We start from the raw sequence: 19,112 nt of genomic DNA on the forward strand, positions 1-19,112 counted from the left end.
GCTCTACCAACCGAGCTATAACTTTAACTTATATATATATATATATATATATATATATATGTATATATATATATATATATATATATGTATATATATATATATATATATATATATATATATACATATATACATACAGTTTAAGAACAACATTTGTCATCGAGCTATTGCAAGGAATTTAGGCATTTCACCATCTACGGTCCGTAATATCGTCAAAAGGTTCAGAGAATCTGGAGAAACCACTGCACGTAAGCGATGATATTACGGACCTTCGATCCCTCAGGCGGTACTTCATCAAAAACCGACATCAGTGTGTGAAAGATATCACCACATGGGCTCAGGAACACTTCAGGAAACCACTGCCAGTAACTACAGTTGGTCGCTACATCTGTAAGTACAGGTTAAAAAACTCTACCATGCAAAGCGAAAGCCATTTATCAACAACACCCAGAAACGCCGCCGGCTTCGCTGGGCCCCGAGCTCATCTAAGATGGACTGATGCAAAGTGGAAAAGTGTTCTGTGGTCTGACGAGTCCACATTTCAAATTGTTTTTGGAAACTGTGGACGTCGTGTTCTACGGAACAAAGAGGAAAAGAACCATCCGGATTGTTCGAGGCGCAAAGTTCAAAAGTCAGCATCTGTGATGGTATGGGGGTTTTGTATATAATATGCTAATCAGTTATAATAAGAGCAAACACAGAGCAGCTGAGTGGCCATGATGTCATTGATGGCTCTGGCTGGTACTCTCTCCCCCCTCGTCTCTCCTCCTCCTGCTTCCATCTGCTTCTGTGTCGTCACAGCTAGAAAGCCTGGGAGTGGCCGGGGGGAGGAGAGGAAGTGGAGAGACGGAAAAAAGAAGAAGGAGGAGAACAGGAAGATCGAGCAGCCGTGAACAAATCAGGGATTTTTCTGAATATTTCCACCTGCGATCATCCTGCAGCCCATTGCAGGTAGACTTTGTCTTTGCAGCATCCCTCAGGAAATACTTATCTACCGGTTGCAGCTAATACTACTGATGCTATGATCTGTTTTGATTGATGTAGAAGAAATAGCTTATTTGAGCTTGCTTTTGCACACTCAAAAACAACAACATAGGTTGAAGTAGAGTAAATACTCTTTTTATTCCATGTGGCTATAGACTCCATTGACCAGGTTTTATTGATAACCGTTGAGCAAAAAGCAAGGCTCTAACAGGGTTTTATGGTGGCTGAATAATTCAAAGATTTTTCGATATAAGATGCATAAGCAAAGCAGCAAGACGAAGGAGAAAGTGACGCATTCTCGGCCGTATTCTTCAAATGTGACAGCAGCAAAGAGGATGTAAATGACCTTGTTTGCTCAGCCCTGCAAAGTGGCCATTTGTAAATGGACTTGATTGAATTAAGCTGGCCCGAGCTCAGCTTGAGTGAGACTAACCCCAAACAGTGATGGATGTGGAAGCATTCGTCTGAGAGTTTGTGAAGGAAAACAAAATGTTCACTCGGGCTGATTAAGATGACAAAATATTTTCTTTGAAAAAACTAGGGTTGGACGGTGGTATTAATATAGTACCGCGATACTAATAAATCATATTCGGTACTACACCGCCTCTGAAAAGTACCGGTATCGCATTGATACCCAAATTCGTGGTATCATCCAAAACTAATGTAAAGTATCAAACAACAGAAGAATAAGTGATTATTACATTTTAACAGAAGTTTTACACACCGCAGTTCACCGGCGTCAAAATGGAAACAAATGCACCTAACATACACTGTAATGATACCAAGTACAGTAGCGTATCTAGTCGATACTACTATGATTACGTTGATATGTTTTGGTATCACAACATCTTCTTTCGTTTTTAAAAAAATGTATATTATGTTTATAAACTCAGGAAATATGTCCCTGGACACATGACGACTTTGAATATGACCAATGTATGATCCTGTAACTACTTGGTATCGGATTGATACCCAAATTTGTGGTATCATCCAAAACTAATGTAAAGTATCAAACAACAGAAGAATGAGTGATTATTACATTTTAACAGAAGTTTTACACACCGTAGCTCACCGGCGTCAAAATGGAAACGAATGCCATTGGTGGATCTACACTTAACATCCACTGTAATGATACCAAGTACAGTAGCGTATCTAGTTGATACTACTATGATTACGTCGATATGTTTTGGTATCACAACATCTTCATTTTTTTTTTTTTTAATGTATATTATGTTTATCAACTCAGGAAATATGTACCTGGACACATGACGACTTTGAATATGACCAATGTATGATCCTGTAACCACTTGGTATCTGATTGATACCTAAATTTGTGGTATCATCCAAAACTAATGTAAAGTATCAAACAACAGAAGAATAAGTGATTATTACATTTTAACATAAGTTTTACACACCGTAGCTCACAGGCGTCAAAATGGAAACAAATGCCATTGGTGGATCTACACCTAACATCCACTGTAATTATACCAAGTGCAGTAGCGTATCTAGTCGATACTACTATGATTACGTCGATATGTTTTGGTATCACATCTTCTTTCGTTTTTTAAAAATGTATATTATGTTTATAAACTCAGGAAATATGTCCCTGGACACATGAGGACTTTGAATATGACCAATGTATGATCCTGTAACTACTTGGTATCTGATTGATACCCAAATTCGTGGTATCATCCAAAACTAATGTAAAATATCAAACAACAGAAGAATAAGTGATTATTACATTTTAACAGAAGTTTTACACACCGTAGCTCACCGGCGTCAAAATGGAAACGAAGGCCATTGGTGGATCTACACCTAACATCCACTGTAATGATACCAAGTACAGTAGCGTATCTAGTCGATACTACCATGATTACGTCGATATGTTTTGGTATCACAATATCTTCTTTCGTTTTTTAAAAATGTATATTATGTTTATAAACTCAGGAAATATGTCCCTGGACACATGATGGCTTTGAATATGACCAATGTGTGATCCTGTAACTACTTGGTATCGGATTGAAACCCAAATTCGTGGTATCATCCAAAACTAATGTAAAGTATCAAATAACAGAAGAATAAGTGATTATTACATTTTAACAGAAGTTTTACACACCGTAGCTCACCGGCGTCAAAATGGAAACAAATGCCATTGGTGGATCTACACCTCACATACACTGTAATGATACCAAGTACAGTAGCGTATCTAGTCGATACTACTATGATTATGTCGATATGTTTTGGTATCACATCTTCTTTCGGTTTTTTTAAAATATCTATTATGTTTATAAACTCAGGAAATACGTCCCTGGACACATGACGGCTTTGAATATGACCAATGTATGATCCTGTAACTACTTGGTATCGGATTGATACCCAAATTCGTTGTATCATCCAAAACTAATGTAAAGTATCAAGCAACAAAATAAATAAGTGATTATTACATTTTAGCAGAAGTGTAGATAGAACATGTTAAGAGAGAAAGTAAGCAGATATTAACAATAAATGAACAAGTAGATTAATAATTAATTTTCTACCACTTGACAAAATAATAGAATGATAAATGACACAATATGTTACTGCATATGTCAGCAGACTAAATTAGGAGCCTTTGTTTGTTTACTTACTAATAAAAGACAACTTGTCTAGTATGTTGACTATTTTATTTAAGGACAAACTTGCAATAATACACATATGTTTATTGTACTGTAAGTTTTTTTGTTAAAATAAAGCCAATAATGCAAATTTTTGTGGTCCCCTTTATTTAGAAAACTACCGAAAAGTATCGAAACAATTTTGGTACCGGCACTAAAATATTGGTATCGGGACAACACTTGTGTTTGGACCAGTTGTTCCTCCCAGGGAATTCAAGTCGCTGGTCGCTCCCAAGCTCTTTACGACACTTAAAGCTGAGTAGAAGAACCACCAGAGACAGAATAGGTATTTTGTAATATATTTGCAAAGCTTTGTAAATATACTGAGACCAGTCCAGCATAGAACATTCAATCGCGCAGCTAAGATGGTCTGCCCTCCAAAATGGAAAACCTTCTCTTCTATAAAGTCTCTCTCCCTCCCACCCATCGCAGTCTTGTCCCTCCAGCCCAAACACATGCCCATTGTCCTCCGCACCTGGACATAAGAATAGATAAGAAGGAGTATCTCTCTTTCTTACATTCCATATTCAAGGTTAGCACACAGTATTTGCAGACAACCAAAAGACCACAATTGGAAGAAAAACACTAGCTGTTTTGTAATATGATTATGAAATAAAATAAGTAACACTTAAATTCGGATATATGTAAATATCTGCCTCCGACAGTTACCATTACTGAATGTGATGATCATTATATGTTTATCAGCATGGCCGAGGGCTCTGTGTCTGCCGCCGAGGTGGCGATGTCCTTCCAGAAGTTTGCCGTCCACGGTGACACCAAGGCGACGGGGAAGGAGATGCACGGCAAGAACTTCGCAAAGATGTGCAAGGATTGCAACATCATCGACGGCAAGAACGTCACCACCACAGACGTCGACATTGTCTTCAGCAAAGTCAAGTAATGATCTCAGTGCAGCACGCAATGTTTCACAGGTCAAATGATGCAGAATGCATTTTACACAAACTATTACCGTGTATTATCTGGGGAATGAGGCTTTTGCAAATATACAGTAGTACCCGTATTTACCAGACTATAAAGTGCACAGGTATAAGCCGCACCCACTAAATTTTAGAAGGAAAAAATTGCCCTGTCGGGGTCGCATGTTAATTTTACCAGATTGCACGAGAAGCTAAGGAAATAGCTAACGGGAAAACTTAGCATAGAATCAGGAATCAAAGAGTATACCCACGTAACTAGTTGCATAGCGCAAACAAGACAGCCAGACTGAGTGTGGCGAAAAGCAGGAATCAATAAGTGAGCGTCCCGAACACTAGTCAGAGGCAGGAGAAAATAATCAGCACCCATGGCAACTAAGAAACACAAACCCATGGGTGCTGAAAACAGAACTGGGGAGTCAAACTAAAATAAAACATGATCTGGGCAACGGATCATGACAACAATATTTTTCCGTAGATTAACCGCATCGGTCTTTAAGCCGCAGATATCAAATCAAATCAACTTTATAAATAAAGCACATTTAAAATTTACCACAGGGGTAGCCAACCTGCTGCACAATGGGCAGGTTAAAAGATAATACGAGAACCGAGCAAACACAATACAACACAACACAAACAGAGCACAATGAAATATGAATAACTAAAATAAATCGTGAGATCGACAGGCGGATAGGTGCGGCATCTTCAGTAATGCGGACGCTATATCGATCCGTTGTGGTGAAGAAGGAGCTGAGCCGGAAGGCAAAGCTCTCAATTTACCGGTCGATCTACGTTCCCATCCTCACCTATGGTCATGAGCTTTGGGTTATGACCGAAAGGACAAGATCACGGGTGCAAGCGGCCGCAATGAGTTTCCTCCACCGGGTGGCGGGGCTCTCCCTTAGAGATAGGGTGAGAAGCTCTGCCATCCGGGGGGAGCTCAAAGTAAAGCCACTGCTCCTCCACATCGAGAGGAGCCAGATGAGGTGGTTCGGGCATCTGGATGCCACCCGAACGCCTCCCTAGGGAGGTGTTTAGGGCACGTCCGACCGGTAGGAGGCCGCGGGGAAGACCCAGGACACGTTGGGAAGACTATGTCTCCCGGCTGGCCTGGGAACGCCTCGGGATCCCCCGGGAGGAGCTGGACGAAGTGGCTGGGGAGAGGAAAGTTTGGGCTTCCCTGCTTAGGCTTCTGCCCCCGCGACCCGACCTCGGATAAGCGGAAGAAGATGGATGGTTGGAAATAGAACATAAAAACAGATATATACATTGTTAAATGAGTTATTTACACAGACATATTTTGAAAATGTTTATTTACTGTCCATCCATCCATTTTTTTTTACTAATTGTCCCTTATGGGGTCGCGGCGTGCTGGAGCCTATCCCAGCTGCACACAGGCAGAAGGCGGGGTACACCCTGGACAAGTCGCCACCTCCTCACAGGGCCAACACAGATAGACAGACAACATTCACACTCACATTCACACACTAGGGACCATTTAGTATTGTTAATCAACCTATCCCCAGGTGCATGTCTTTGGAGGTGGGAGGAAGCCGGAGTACCCGGGAGGGAACCCACGCAGTCACAAGAAGAACATGCAAACTCCACACAGAAAGATCCTGAGCCCAGGATCAAACCCAGGTCCTTCGTATTGCTAATGTCTTGTTTGGGTGTTCCACCGTGCTGCCCGTTTATTTACTGTACATATCTTAATTGTTTCCAAACGGTGTCTGTAACACGGCAGTAAAACAGATGTTCAAACAAAACAATTGTCAACATCATGGACCCACTACCTGCGGAAGCTAGCTTTCCAACCAGTGGTTCTTAACCTTGTTGGAGGTACCGAACCCCACCAGTTTCATATGCGCATTCACCGAACCCTTCTTTAGTGAAAAATAAAATGTTTTTTTTCTCAAATTCAAGACAAAGTTATATGTTTTTTTTACGGGTGCACAAAATGAACCGTGCACGGACATCACCTTGTTCAGAGAACAAAACCAACACAGTGCATGAATTCACAACAAATTACACACCTGCAAATCAGTGTGACTTCTGCTGTTGCCATATCCATAATACGCAGATAGGGAGAAGTTTTTATTTACACGATGAGTCGGGTGTGTCTTGACCTACGCGGCGGAGGCTCCACCGAACCCCTGAGGCCGACATACCGAACCCCTAGGATTCGACCGAACCCAGGTTAAGAACCACTGAGCTAAACGGATTAAATAACTCAACAGTGACGTTTTTGGGGAATTTACTGAGGAATTTATCGAACTGAAACAATTTAAAAAGAATGCCGATGTATGTAAATACTACGTTTTAGCATATTAGCTCATGCTAACGACGTTAGCTAAATTACATCACCATAGCACATACAAATATGCATGAAAACACTCCTACAGACATCACACATGGGACGGTTTTAGTAAGTAAGAATTGTAAGAACAGTTTACTTGATTTGTCTGTGCTTGGCCTTTGTTACAGCAGAGATTATACATTTGCATATGGAATGTTTTTGCTTTTCTCACCTGGAGTAGGTATCTGGCAGAGGGGGCTGGGAACAGGACAGGGTGAGGGGAAATGCATTTTAGAGAAGAACAAGTTGCAAAAAGGAAAAAATGACATGCCATTCATCATAAGTCGGCCTGGTTCTATCAGTTACTTTTCCCCACCCAAACAAGACATTAGCAAGAGCATACATGATTTGTTTCTGCTTGGCTCTTGTTACAGCCACTATGAACAACATAAATTACACATTTGCATATGGAACGTGCTTTTTTCACCTGGAGTAGGTAGCTGGAAGAGGGTTCTGGGGATACCGGACGATGAAGTGGCTGAAGGGATACGCATTTCAAATAATAAATGTTACAAAAATATACAGAGTGGAACAACTCAATCACATAAGACGACAGTTATATCATATGGTTATTGTCAGTACTATCAGAAAACAAAGACTAAAACGAACTACAATCAACGCTAGCGATGATTACACTGGTTAAAATAAGTAGAACATGCTTAGCAGCCTAATATACACCCAAAACTAAAGAGGAGACAGTTTACCAAGGTATGCCTATAGGCTACTTTTTCAAACGTTTCAGATTGCCACATAACTTGGTCCATGTAGTCCACAATATGCAAACACCATCCATCCATCCATCTTCTTCCGCTTGTCCGAGGTCGGGTCGCGGGGGCAGAAGCCTAAGCAGGGAAGCCCAGACTTCACTCTCCCCAGCCACTTCGTCCAGCTCTTCCCGGGGGATCCCGAGGCGTTCCCAGGCCAGCCGGGAGACATAGTCTTCCCAACCTGTCCTGGGTCTTTCCCGTGGCCTCCTACCGGTCGGACGTGCCCTAAACACCTCCCTAGGGAGGCGTTCGGGTGGCATCCTGACCAAATGCTCGAACCACCTCATCTGGCTCCTCTCGATGTGGAGGAGCAGCGGCTTTACTTTGAGCTCCCCCCGGATGGCAGAGCTTCTCACCCTATCTCTAAGGGAGAGCTCCGCCACCCGGCGGAGGAAACTCATTTCGGCCGCTTGTACCCGTGATCTTGTCCTTACGGTCATAACCCAAAGCTCATGACCATAGGTGAGGATGGGAACGTAGATCGAACGGTAAATTGAGAGCTTTGCCTTCCGGCTCAGCTCCTTCTTCACCACAACGGATCGATACAGCGTCCGCATTACTGAAGACGCCACACCGATCCGGCTGTCGATGTCACGATCCACTCTTCCCTCACTCGTGAACAAGACGCCGAGGTACTTTAACTCCTCCACTTGGGGCAGGGTCTCCTCCCCAACCCGGAGATGGCACTCCACCCTTTTCCGGGTGAGAACCATGGACTCGGATTTGGAGGTGCTGATTGCAAACACGAATGAGGAATTATTTTATCATGTGATTTGGCTGTCTCCATACGTTCCACATTGCCATGACAGCCGTGCTAATGTTGGAACCCATTTCCTTCAGCGTATCAGCATATTGAGAATGAAATAGGCACTGACACTACCCAAATCCACATTTTTTATTTGACGAAAATATATTTTGCCCTGTCAGTTCGATTACACATCGACATACAGGCTAACGGGCACATATTTACCCTGTTAGCCTATATGTCGATGTGTACGCTCCCTTTGACCGGGCTAGCATGCTAAGCATCCGTTGCACAAACATACTAGCTCTGTTAGACAAGATCATAGACTGTATTGGACAATATAGTTTACATACAAAATGTCCATTTCCATTTATTACAAGTAATAAGAAAATGTAAAAGCCTTACTTACCTATCATGGAGGAAATGAGCAAGTTTGGGGTCAGATGAAAAAAATCTTCTACGCCTTCAATCGTTCCATCTTTCAAAGGCATCCCTGATACCAATCCTTGTTTTGTCATGAATAAGTTGAGAATTGTAATGAGGCCTTTTAGATTTACTAAGGTCTGACATGTTTAGTGACTTTACCAGTGGCAGTAGCTAGACTAAGATGGCGGTGCGTAACTGGCAACCTGGATGTGAGACACTCACAGACATTCTAATTGGTCAAACGGTGGAGGGCGGGGCATGGAAATGAAAACAATAACAAGATTTCGGGGCTGTAAATCTAATTTTGAAAGGAACATATCCCGGCTGAACTACTGTTATCAGTTATAGAGGTATTCAATAACAACATGATTTATGAATGCCTTTTGACATATTTAATTAGAATTAGATTTAGATTTATTGGTCCCCTTGGGGAAATTGTCACTGCCGTACATTTAAACAATAGACATTAGACATCACAAAAAAATAACAAAAAGACATCATACATGACCAACACACATTTACAGGCTTGTCAGACAGGTCGGCCGGGCCTGCTGTTAAGGGCGGCTATAGCTGCAGGGATAAGGCTTTTCCTGAGGCGGGCCCTCCGGAATGTGATAGGCATACTTGCCAACCTGTGACGACCGGGGCGCATTGTGATGCGGGGTTCGTTCTCTCAGGATGCAACGGACTTCGGACACAGCGTGAAGGTAAAATAAATGATTTATTTACCGGAATAAATTATACTGGAACAAAGAAAAGGGTGCTCATAGCACATAAGGCAAAAACTAAAAGAGCTAGCATGGGAGCTAGAAGGTAAAAACTAACAAAGATAAGCGTGGAAGCTAACAGGTACCGAGCCAGAACCAAAGTCGTCAACTGTTGCATGAAAACAAACTTCGAAGCAAGAACGAATGACAGGGAGGACAGGCTTAAATAATAATGTCAGTGATGACAAACAGGTGCGTGTCGGGAACAAACGCGGCAGGTGAAAATAATAAGCAGCCATGGCAACAAACTCAGGTGTACAAAACAGGTACTCAAGGAGTCCAAAACTAACCAAAAACACAAGTATCTTGAAAACATAAACAGAAAATATGATCCGGGCAGCGGATCATAACAGTACCCCCCCCTTAAGGGACAGATTCCAGATGTCCCCTTGAAAAACTAAAACCCCCCCCAACTATAACAAAGTTCAAGAGTCCAGGGAGGGTGGAGGGAGGATTTGGCGGAGGGTCGCCAGGTCACATGTCCCCGAATCCACCGGGGACGAGTCAGGTGGCGGCGGCGAATGGAACGCCGCTGCCGGAGGCGAGGCGGGCGACCACGGAAAGGCCACATTTGTGGCTGCCGAGAAGGTGGGCGTGAGTGGCGCCAGAAGTTCAGCAGCCGGAGAGTTCTGCGACTACGTCTCGGGTGTCGCTGCTGTTTGCGCCACTGGCGTCCATACTCTAACCTCCGAGAGCGCCGCTTGCGCCGCCAGACCACCCGAGGTTGCTGAGACGACGAGGAGAGAGCAGACGTCACCGTGGAAGTAGGAGGAAGCGTCGTCGTCGCCGTGGAAACAGGAGGAAGCGTCGTCGTCGTCGTGGAAACAGGAAGCGTCGTCGTCGCCGTGGAAACAGGAAGCGTCGTCGTCGCCGTGGAAACAGGAAGCGTCGTCGTCGCCGTGGAAACAGGAAGCGTCGTCGTCGCCGTGGAAACAGGAAGCGTCGTCGTCGCCGTGGAAGCAGGAAGCGTCGTCGTCGCCGTGGAAGCAGGAAGCGTCGTCGTCGCCGTGGAAGCAGGAAGCGTCGTCGTCGCCGTGGAAGCAGGAAGCGTCGTCGCCGCCGTGGAAGCAGGAAGCGTCGTCGCCGCCGTGGAAGCAGGAAGCGTCGTCGCCGTGGAAACAGGAAGCGTCGTCGCCGTGGAAACAGAAGGCGTCGTCGCCGTGGAAACAGAAGGCGTAGTCGCCGTGGAAACAGAAGGCGTCGTCGCCGTGGAAACAGAAGGCGTCGTCGCCGTGGAAACAGAAGGCGTCGTCTTTGTCGGCGTGGGTGGAGCCAGAGGAGGAGCAGGCGGAGCAGGCGGCTCGTCTGTCGGCGTGGGCGGAGCAGGCGGCTCGTCTGTCGGCGTGGGCGGAGCCAGAGGCGGAGCAGGCAACGGAGTATCTGCGAGTGGTGGATGTCTCAGCTGGGCTGGTGGGTTGGCCGTAGGGGGAATCATCACCTGCAGCACGGTGAGAATACTTCCCAGCTGTCTCTCCAAAGCGTCAAGGCGGGCGTCTTGGCGTTCCGCCATGGCGTTGACGCAAGCCCCAAGAACGCCAAACTGTTCCTCCTGTTGTCCAAGTTGTTTGGCCTGTTGGTGCAATGCCTTTTTTACTTGGTCGGTCACTGCGGGGTCTCGTGTGCATTGCAGCGATGGAGCAGGAGGTGGAGAGGATGGTGTTTGCAGGACCACCAGGGTTGATGGTGGCGTCAGAGTGGCAGGCGTCCGGGCTGTCGTTGTCGTTGCCGTGGAAACAGGTGCTGGTGCGGAAACCAGACTTGGAGTCGGTGCTGGTGCGAGAACCAGCCTTGGAGCTGGTGCTGGGCGTGACTTTGGCGGAGGTGGCCTGGCCGGGGGTTGCGGCTTAGCATGCCAAAGGTCTGGTGGCGGAGGCCGGCATGGAGGTTTGGGCTTGGCTGGGCGCAGCTGTGCCCGCCCACTAGCAAAGCACCCAGTACTAGCCCCCCCCTCAAGAAGCGGATCCCAGACGCGTTTTGTGCAGTCTGGAACAGTCTTTAGGGGTGGGAGGGAGGAGGTGAGGAGGTGGGTAGGCTCCTCCCCTTTTGATTGTCCAAATTGTCTATTCTGCTCTTCAATAGTGGACTGTAGGGACGACCAAGAGGGAGAAAACAGAGGAGTGGGCGGAGCTTGAGCCATAGGGGGTGGGGCCAAAGTAATTGGGGGCTGAGCTTGAAAGTCAGAATGTGACTGGGACTGACTAGACTTATATTTAAAAAAAATGTCCTGATAATGCTTAATCTTAGAATTAAAGTCATTTGTAAATGGCTGACAGAAAGAATGAACCGAATGTAAAAAAATGTCTTTGTCTATGACGTCATCAGAAATAGACGAGAGCGCGTCATCAGGGGGCGTGTCGTTACGGGGCGCCAATGGGATGACGTCATAGCTGCAGTCCCAGTGATTGACAGGCCAGTTGGATAACTCTTTGGAAAAGTGATCAGAATAATTACCGAATATTTGAGGAGGGGAATCCTGGGCTGCTTGTTGGTGGCTGTGTTCCGGAGGAAAGAATTGCGGGGGTGGCGCGTCTCTGTCGCGAGCTGAAGCCGTTTTGTGCGACTTCCGCCTTCGCTGACGCGTGCGAGCGGGCTGAGAGCGGACCTCCCCGGGCCAGATGGAGTTGATCGGGACCAGAACACCTCCAGGTCCCCAAATCATCTCGTCATCTGGATTGCAGCGGAGCGTCTCTGCCTCCATCGCTCGGAGGACCACCCACGCACCTTCTTCTACCTCCGTCAAGCTCGTCGCGAGAGAACCTTTTCTTGCTGGCTTCGTACTGTGACGACCGGGGCGCATTGTGATGCGGGGTTCGTTCTCTCAGGATGCAACGGACTTCGGACACAGCGTGAAGGTAAAATAAATGATTTATTTACCGGAATAAATTATACTGGAACAAAGAAAAGGGTGCTCATAGCACATAAGGCAAAAACTAAAAGAGCTAGCATGGGAGCTAGAAGGTAAAAACTAACAAAGATAAGCGTGGAAGCTAACAGGTACCGAGCCAGAACCAAAGTCGTCAACTGTTGCATGAAAACAAACTTCGAAGCAAGAACGAATGACAGGGAGGACAGGCTTAAATAATAATGTCAGTGATGACAAACAGGTGCGTGTCGGGAACAAACGCGGCAGGTGAAAATAATAAGCAGCCATGGCAACAAACTCAGGTGTACAAAACAGGTACTCAAGGAGTCCAAAACTAACCAAAAACACAAGTATCTTGAAAACATAAACAGAAAATATGATCCGGGCAGCGGATCATAACACAACCTTGAGACCTCCGATTTCAGGAGTTGGGTGGTGGGGGCGTGGTTAAGAGGGGAGGAGTATATTGACAGCTAGAATTCACCAAGTCAAGTATTTCATACATACATACATACATACATACATACATACATATATATATATATATATATATATATATATATATATATATATCCTGAAAATATGCAAACAAAACTGTGTTTAGATAATTGATACTTCAAACTTGCATACATAAATCTTAAGGAATATAACATAACTTGGCTTCTGAGAGCTTCAAAATGTAATGAATAAAATGCTAAAGTTGTTGATAAACAAGCAATTATTTTAATAATTAAATATGGTCATTTTAAATGAATTATTATGATAATTTAAAATTAATTATTTCAAATAGGTTTATTTTAATGTATAATTCTATTGCCTGGATGTAATAAGGAGTCAGAAAAAATACAAGTAAAAATACAATTAATTTTGATGTTTTTAGCAAAATATAGTAAAAATGTATTTAGTTTTTCTTTTTTTTTTTAATTAATAAATATATTTATTTGTAGGTAAAATAAACATAATAATACAATTTATCTCTAGTCTGGATGATTTAGTTCTTGTCACCCTGTTGTCCTCTCGTTGTGAAAAAAGGCTGTCCTCACTCAGGTCCGCATGGAGCTGGAGGGGGCGTGGCCTCCAGATCCGGCTGAAAATCGGGAGATTTTTGGGAGAATATTTGTCCCGGGAGGTTTTCGGGAGAGGCGCTGAATTTCGGGAGTCTCCCGGAAAATTCGGGAGGGTTGGCAAGTATGGTGATAGGTATCAGGGCCATTAAATGATGACTTGGCATGAAATTCCAAACACAGAATATAGCCTGGCCAAATAGATCATAACAATAAAGCGGAACAAAACAAAATCAATTGAATGAAGCAAAATAAGTAGTGATATCGGGAAATAATTATAAAAGTAAACTTGGCTCACCAACAGGACTGCAGCAAAGATCAGTTAGGTTTGATAAGCATAAAGAAGAACTATTGAAGCCCAGTGACTGATATCACTATCAGTCAGTTCGACCAGACAAGCTCTTCTTCTTCTCCCCCTTTAAGACATTCGACAATTTGAGCACACGTGTGATTGTTTGTTTGTGCATTTACATTTTGAAGCTGATCCAAATAAATGGAATTGAATACCCGCAACATTGCATGTTTCCCCAGGTCTAAATCAGCTCGCGTAATCACATTAGAGCAGTTCATCTTGGCCCTGACTGAGCTGGCCCCCAAGCGTTTTAAAGGAAACAGCAAGGAGGAGGCGCTGCAGCTAATTTACGGCCTGATTGTTGGCAAGGAGCCTGCCAATGCCGGAATCACTGTGAGTACATTAATTGTCATTGCTTAGACTGCACTCGTGCATCCTTCACACAGCTGAATAATCCTCTAACACTAATATATAATGCAGTGAGTGCAGCCGCAAACCACAACAATAAACATTTTGAATGAGTATCTATTTGACAATGTCATTCAAAGTGAGCATCATTATGTTTGCCAATGAAATTTTTTGATGCAGTACTTGCATTGAATGACATTACCGTATTCTTTGGGCTATAGATTATACCAGTATTTAAGCGGCACCCACAAAATTGTAGAATAAATAAATATCTCTACACATATTAGCCGCACAAGACTATAAGCCGAATATATATATCGGTTTGAAAGATTCTTTAAATGTATATTTACATACCTAATTGTTTACGAACAGTGCAGTAAAATAGAAGATCAAACAAAACAGAAGTAATTGTCACGGAGACAGTGCAGTAAAATGGCTGATCAAACAAAACAGAAGTCATTGTCATGGACCCACTAGCTGCGGAAGCTAGCTCCCCAATCAGCTAAACAGACTCAGTGAATCCACAGTGACGTTTTGGTGCATTTTTGAAACTGAAACAATACAAAAATAATGCCATTGTAAGTTAATAATACTAACACAGGTACTAGTAAACATGTTATCATGTTAAAATAATGTTAACGACAACAGCTTCATTACATTACGATAGCACGAACAAATATGGATGAAAACACTCCCACAGACATCACATGGGATGATTTAGTCAATCAATCAATGTTTACTTATATAGCCCTTAATCACGAATGTCTCAAAGGGCTGCACAAGCTACAACAACATCCGAGGCTCAGATCCCACATCAGGGCAAGAAAAAACTCAACCTAATGGGCACATAGAGAAACCTCGGAGGAGTAAATAGGAATTGTTTAAGAGTTGGTAAAACTTACAAACGTTGCTTGGAGTGATGAATGAAGAATCCTTTCACGCAAAAACGCTGTATTGACAAAAGTATTTGGCCACCCATCCAAATGATCAGAATCAGGTGTCCTAATCACTTGGCCTGGGCACAGGTGTATAAAATCAAGCACTTAGGCATGGAGACTGTTTCTACAAACATTTGTGAAAGAACGGGCCGCTCTCAGGAGCTCAGTGATTTCCAGCGTGGAACTGTCATAGGATGCCACCTGTGCAACAAATCCAGTCGTGAAATTTCCTCGCTCCTAAATATTCCGAAGTCGGCTTTATTATAAGAAAATGGAAGAGTTTGGGAACAACAGCAACTCAGCCACGAAGTGGTAGGCCACGTAAACTGACAGAGAGGGTTCAGCGGATGCTGAAGCCCATAGTGCAAAGACTTTCTGCACAGTCAGTTGCTACAGAGCTCTAAACTTCACGTGACCTTCCAATTAGCCCACATACAGTACGCAGAGAGCTCCATGCAATGTGTTTCCATAGCAGTGGTGTAAAGCACGTCGCCACTGGACTGTAGAGCAGTGGAGATGCGTTCTCTGGAGTGATGAACCACGCTTTTCCATCTGGCAATCTGGTGGATGAGTCTGGGTTTGGGGGTTGCCAGGAGAACGGTACATTTCGGACTGCATTGTGCCGAGTGTGAAATTTGGTGGAGGAGGAATTATGGTGTGGGGTTGTTTTTCAGGAGTCGGGCTTGGCCCCTTAGTTCCTGTGAAAGGAACTTTGAATGCTCCAGGATACCAAAACATTTTGGACAATTCTATGCTCCCAACCTTGTGGGAACAGTTTGGAGCGGGCCCCTTCCTCTTCCAACATGATCGTGCACCAGTGCACAAAGCAAGGTCCATAAAGACATGGATGACAGAGTCTGGTGTGGATGAACTTGACTGGCCTGCACAGAGTCCTGACCTGAACCCGATAGAACACCTTTGGGATGAATTAGAACAGAGACTGAGAGAGAGAGGCCTTCTCCACCAACATCAGTGTGTGACCTCACCAATGCGCTTTTGGAAGAATGGTGGAAAATTCCTATAAACACACTCCGCAACCTTGTGGACAGCCTTCCCAGAAGAGTTGAAGCTGCAAAAGGTGGACCGACATCATATTGAACCCTATGGGTTAGGAATGGGATGGCACTTCAAGTTCATATGTGAGTCAAGGTAGGTGGCCAATATAGTGTACTTCTGGTTCAAGGCACCAAACATGAAGTCCATTTTCAGCCCGTAACACCTGCAGTGAGTGAATTCGTCCAAAAGATGGCGCTGTAACACAGAAAATAACACACCTTTTCAGTGTCTCTGTCGGTGTTATATGAAAACTATTTGAATACAAAACATTATGGCCGTGAGCGAAACAAAATCCACGAATTAGCCGCACCGTGGGTGCAAAGCGTGGGGAAAATAAGTAGCGGCTTATAGTCCAGAAAATACGGTACATTGTGCAGGTTGTCACAATGTATTTTGTCATTTAGCAAGTCTGACTTACAAAGGCAAAGATGCAATGAGCAAACATTATTGTGTGTGTGTTTGCTTAGAGAGCAGCAAAGGTGGCGGCTGTGGACAGACTGACCGACACCACCAAGTACACGGGAACACACAAGGAGAGATTCGATGACTCGGGAAAAGGGAAAGGAAAGGTCGGCCGTCAGGACACCCCTGACAGTAGCGGCTACGTCGCAGCTTACAAGGGCAGCGGCACTTATGAAGAAAAGGTGAAGGATTCACAATCCTGAAGATTTACAGAACGATATCAAAAAATGTAGATTTTGGTCTCACTATATTTTAGAATGACATATGCATCTCTTACATTAGTGAACAGAGAAAATGCGCTTTGCTTTGTGCCTTATTATAGGAATGTTTAAAAGCATATTGCTCCTACTTACCCTGTTTTTACAGTGAAGAAAATAAATGCATAAAAATCGTGTATCAAAACTTAAAAACAAACAAAAACATTTTTTTTTAAATATTTAAATGATTTGAGTACTAAAAAAAAAAACATATACCCCCTAGAGCAGGGGTCGGCAACCCAAAATGTTGAAAGAGTCATATTGGACCAAAAATACAAACAAAAGTCTGTCTGGAGCCACAAAAAAATTAAAGTCTTATTTAAGTGTTATAATGAAGGCAACACATGATGTAAGTGTCTATATTTGCTATAATTGCCTACTATCAAAATGACTATGGTCACAAGCTGACGCAAATCTTCGTTGACAGAAATGTTGAAATATAGTATTTATTCTACACATTGGAAAACATTAGTAAAACGGAGGTTTTGTCACGTGTGGTGCGCATGGTGATGCGGGGTTTTGTTCTCCCAGGAAGCAAAGGACGAATCCGGACAGGACTTACAGGTGACAACTTGATTTAATAGAAAAATAACACAAAACTGGTACAAAACAGAAAACAAAGAGGTGCCGAACGCACTGGAAGCTAAGGCTAACACTTAGCACAGACTATGGAACTTAGCTGAGTCTAGAATCAAGAACGAACTTACGTGGCAGTCGCGTGATGCAAAAACAAAGAAAGCAGAACGAGTGATGAACAAAGGTAGGCTTAAATAGAGTCTCTGATGAGAAACAGGTGCGCGTGCAAGGCAGGTGAAAATCAAGTAACCATGGTGACGAAACAAACTCACAGGTGCACAAGTAATAACAAAAGGAGTCCAAAACTAACCAAACATAACTTAACAAAACATGATCAGACCACGGATCATGACAGGTTTCTCAGAAGGTGAGAAAACTCCTTGACATTACTGGCTTTTAATGGCCAAAAGGTATAGATGTGTGTGTTCGAGTTAAAGGAAACGACAGGCTGCCTACTCTAGCGGATTTATTACAATCTTTGCAAGCTGAGTAACGTTTGCTGTGGTCTGGAACAACATGGCACACAAACAACTATTAGAAATGCAGCCGATATTACATACAGATAATGTGTCATGGGACATGCAAATATAAATTAAACACACAGAGGACAGAAGTAAAGGCAATGAAATGAGCTCAAATATACCTACACACTAGGCATAATGATGCAATATGTACATACAGCTAGCCTAAATAGCATGCTAGCATCGATGCCTGATTAGCAGTCCAACAAGTCAATACATCAACAACGCTCACTTTGTGCATTCACACACAGTATAAAACGTTGGTGGACAAAATAAGACAACGAAGGAATGGCATAAAACATGTCTTTCTGTGGCAGCGTCTGAGAAATTTGTACATGTAAACAAACTACGGTGAGTTCAAGGACCGCCAAAATTAGTAGGACACGCCAAATAGTTTCATCAGTAAAGTATGTTTGATTAAAAAGAGTGGGATTTCTAACAATTAGGAAGGTTTGTGTCATGTTTATCTTCCTTACAGAAACCACATTAAAACAAAAAACATATTTTTTTCCCTCATCTTTTTCCATTTTTATACATGTCTATGGATGTTCTCAGTCATCCAGGTCATTGTAATCTCAGGGCATTCTATCGATCGCAACTGGACTGTTTGGTTTGTCTTAGAAGATGTTTCGCCTCTGGTCCGAGTAGACTTCATCAGTTCATGCTTAAATTGGTCAGATCTAGTCTTAGGCTTAGCTGGTCAGATCTAATCTTAGACTTATATTGGTCAGATCCAGTCTTTGACTTAGATTGGTCAGATCCAGTCTTAGACTTAGATTGGTCAGATCCAGTCTTAGACTTAGATTGGTCAGATCTAGTCTTAGACTTAGATTGGTCAGATCCAGTCTTAGACTTAGATTGCTCAGATCCAGTCTTAGACTTAGATTGGTCAGATTTAGTCTTTGACTTAGATTGGTCAGTTCTAGTCTTAGACTTAAATTGGTAAGATATAGTCTTAGACTTAGATTGGTCACATCTAGTCTTAGACTTAGATTGGTAAAATATAGTCTTAGACTTAGATTGGTCAGATCTAGTCTAGCGGCT

General features: G+C 43.4%; 1 protein-coding gene across 1 annotated transcript; it reads left to right on the plus strand.

Moving 5' to 3' along the window:
• The first annotated feature begins 815 nt into the window (after positions 1–815).
• On the plus strand, positions 816–17,586 carry tppp2 (tubulin polymerization-promoting protein family member 2). The gene is made up of 4 exons (XM_072916375.1): positions 816–948; positions 4,341–4,532; positions 14,090–14,243; positions 16,720–17,586. The coding sequence occupies exons 2-4, from the start codon at positions 4,342–4,344 to the stop codon at positions 16,915–16,917; spliced, it is 543 nt and encodes a 180-aa protein (XP_072772476.1). The 5' UTR covers positions 816–948; position 4,341; the 3' UTR covers positions 16,918–17,586.
• The last annotated feature ends 1,526 nt before the right edge of the window (positions 17,587–19,112 follow it).

Source organism: Nerophis lumbriciformis, linkage group LG27 (assembly GCF_033978685.3).
Source record: "Nerophis lumbriciformis linkage group LG27, RoL_Nlum_v2.1, whole genome shotgun sequence".
Taxonomy (NCBI): domain Eukaryota; kingdom Metazoa; phylum Chordata; class Actinopteri; order Syngnathiformes; family Syngnathidae; genus Nerophis; species Nerophis lumbriciformis.

Coding starts and splice junctions, on each gene's coding strand:
- tppp2 (XM_072916375.1), top strand. CDS start 4,342: ATGGCCGAGGGCTCTGTGTCTGCCGCCGAGGTGGCGATGTCCTTCCAG. Junction 4,533..14,089: donor ATTGTCTTCAGCAAAGTCAA/GTAATGATCTCA, acceptor ATGTTTCCCCAG/GTCTAAATCAGCTCGCGTAA. Junction 14,244..16,719: donor CTGCCAATGCCGGAATCACT/GTGAGTACATTA, acceptor GTGTTTGCTTAG/AGAGCAGCAAAGGTGGCGGC.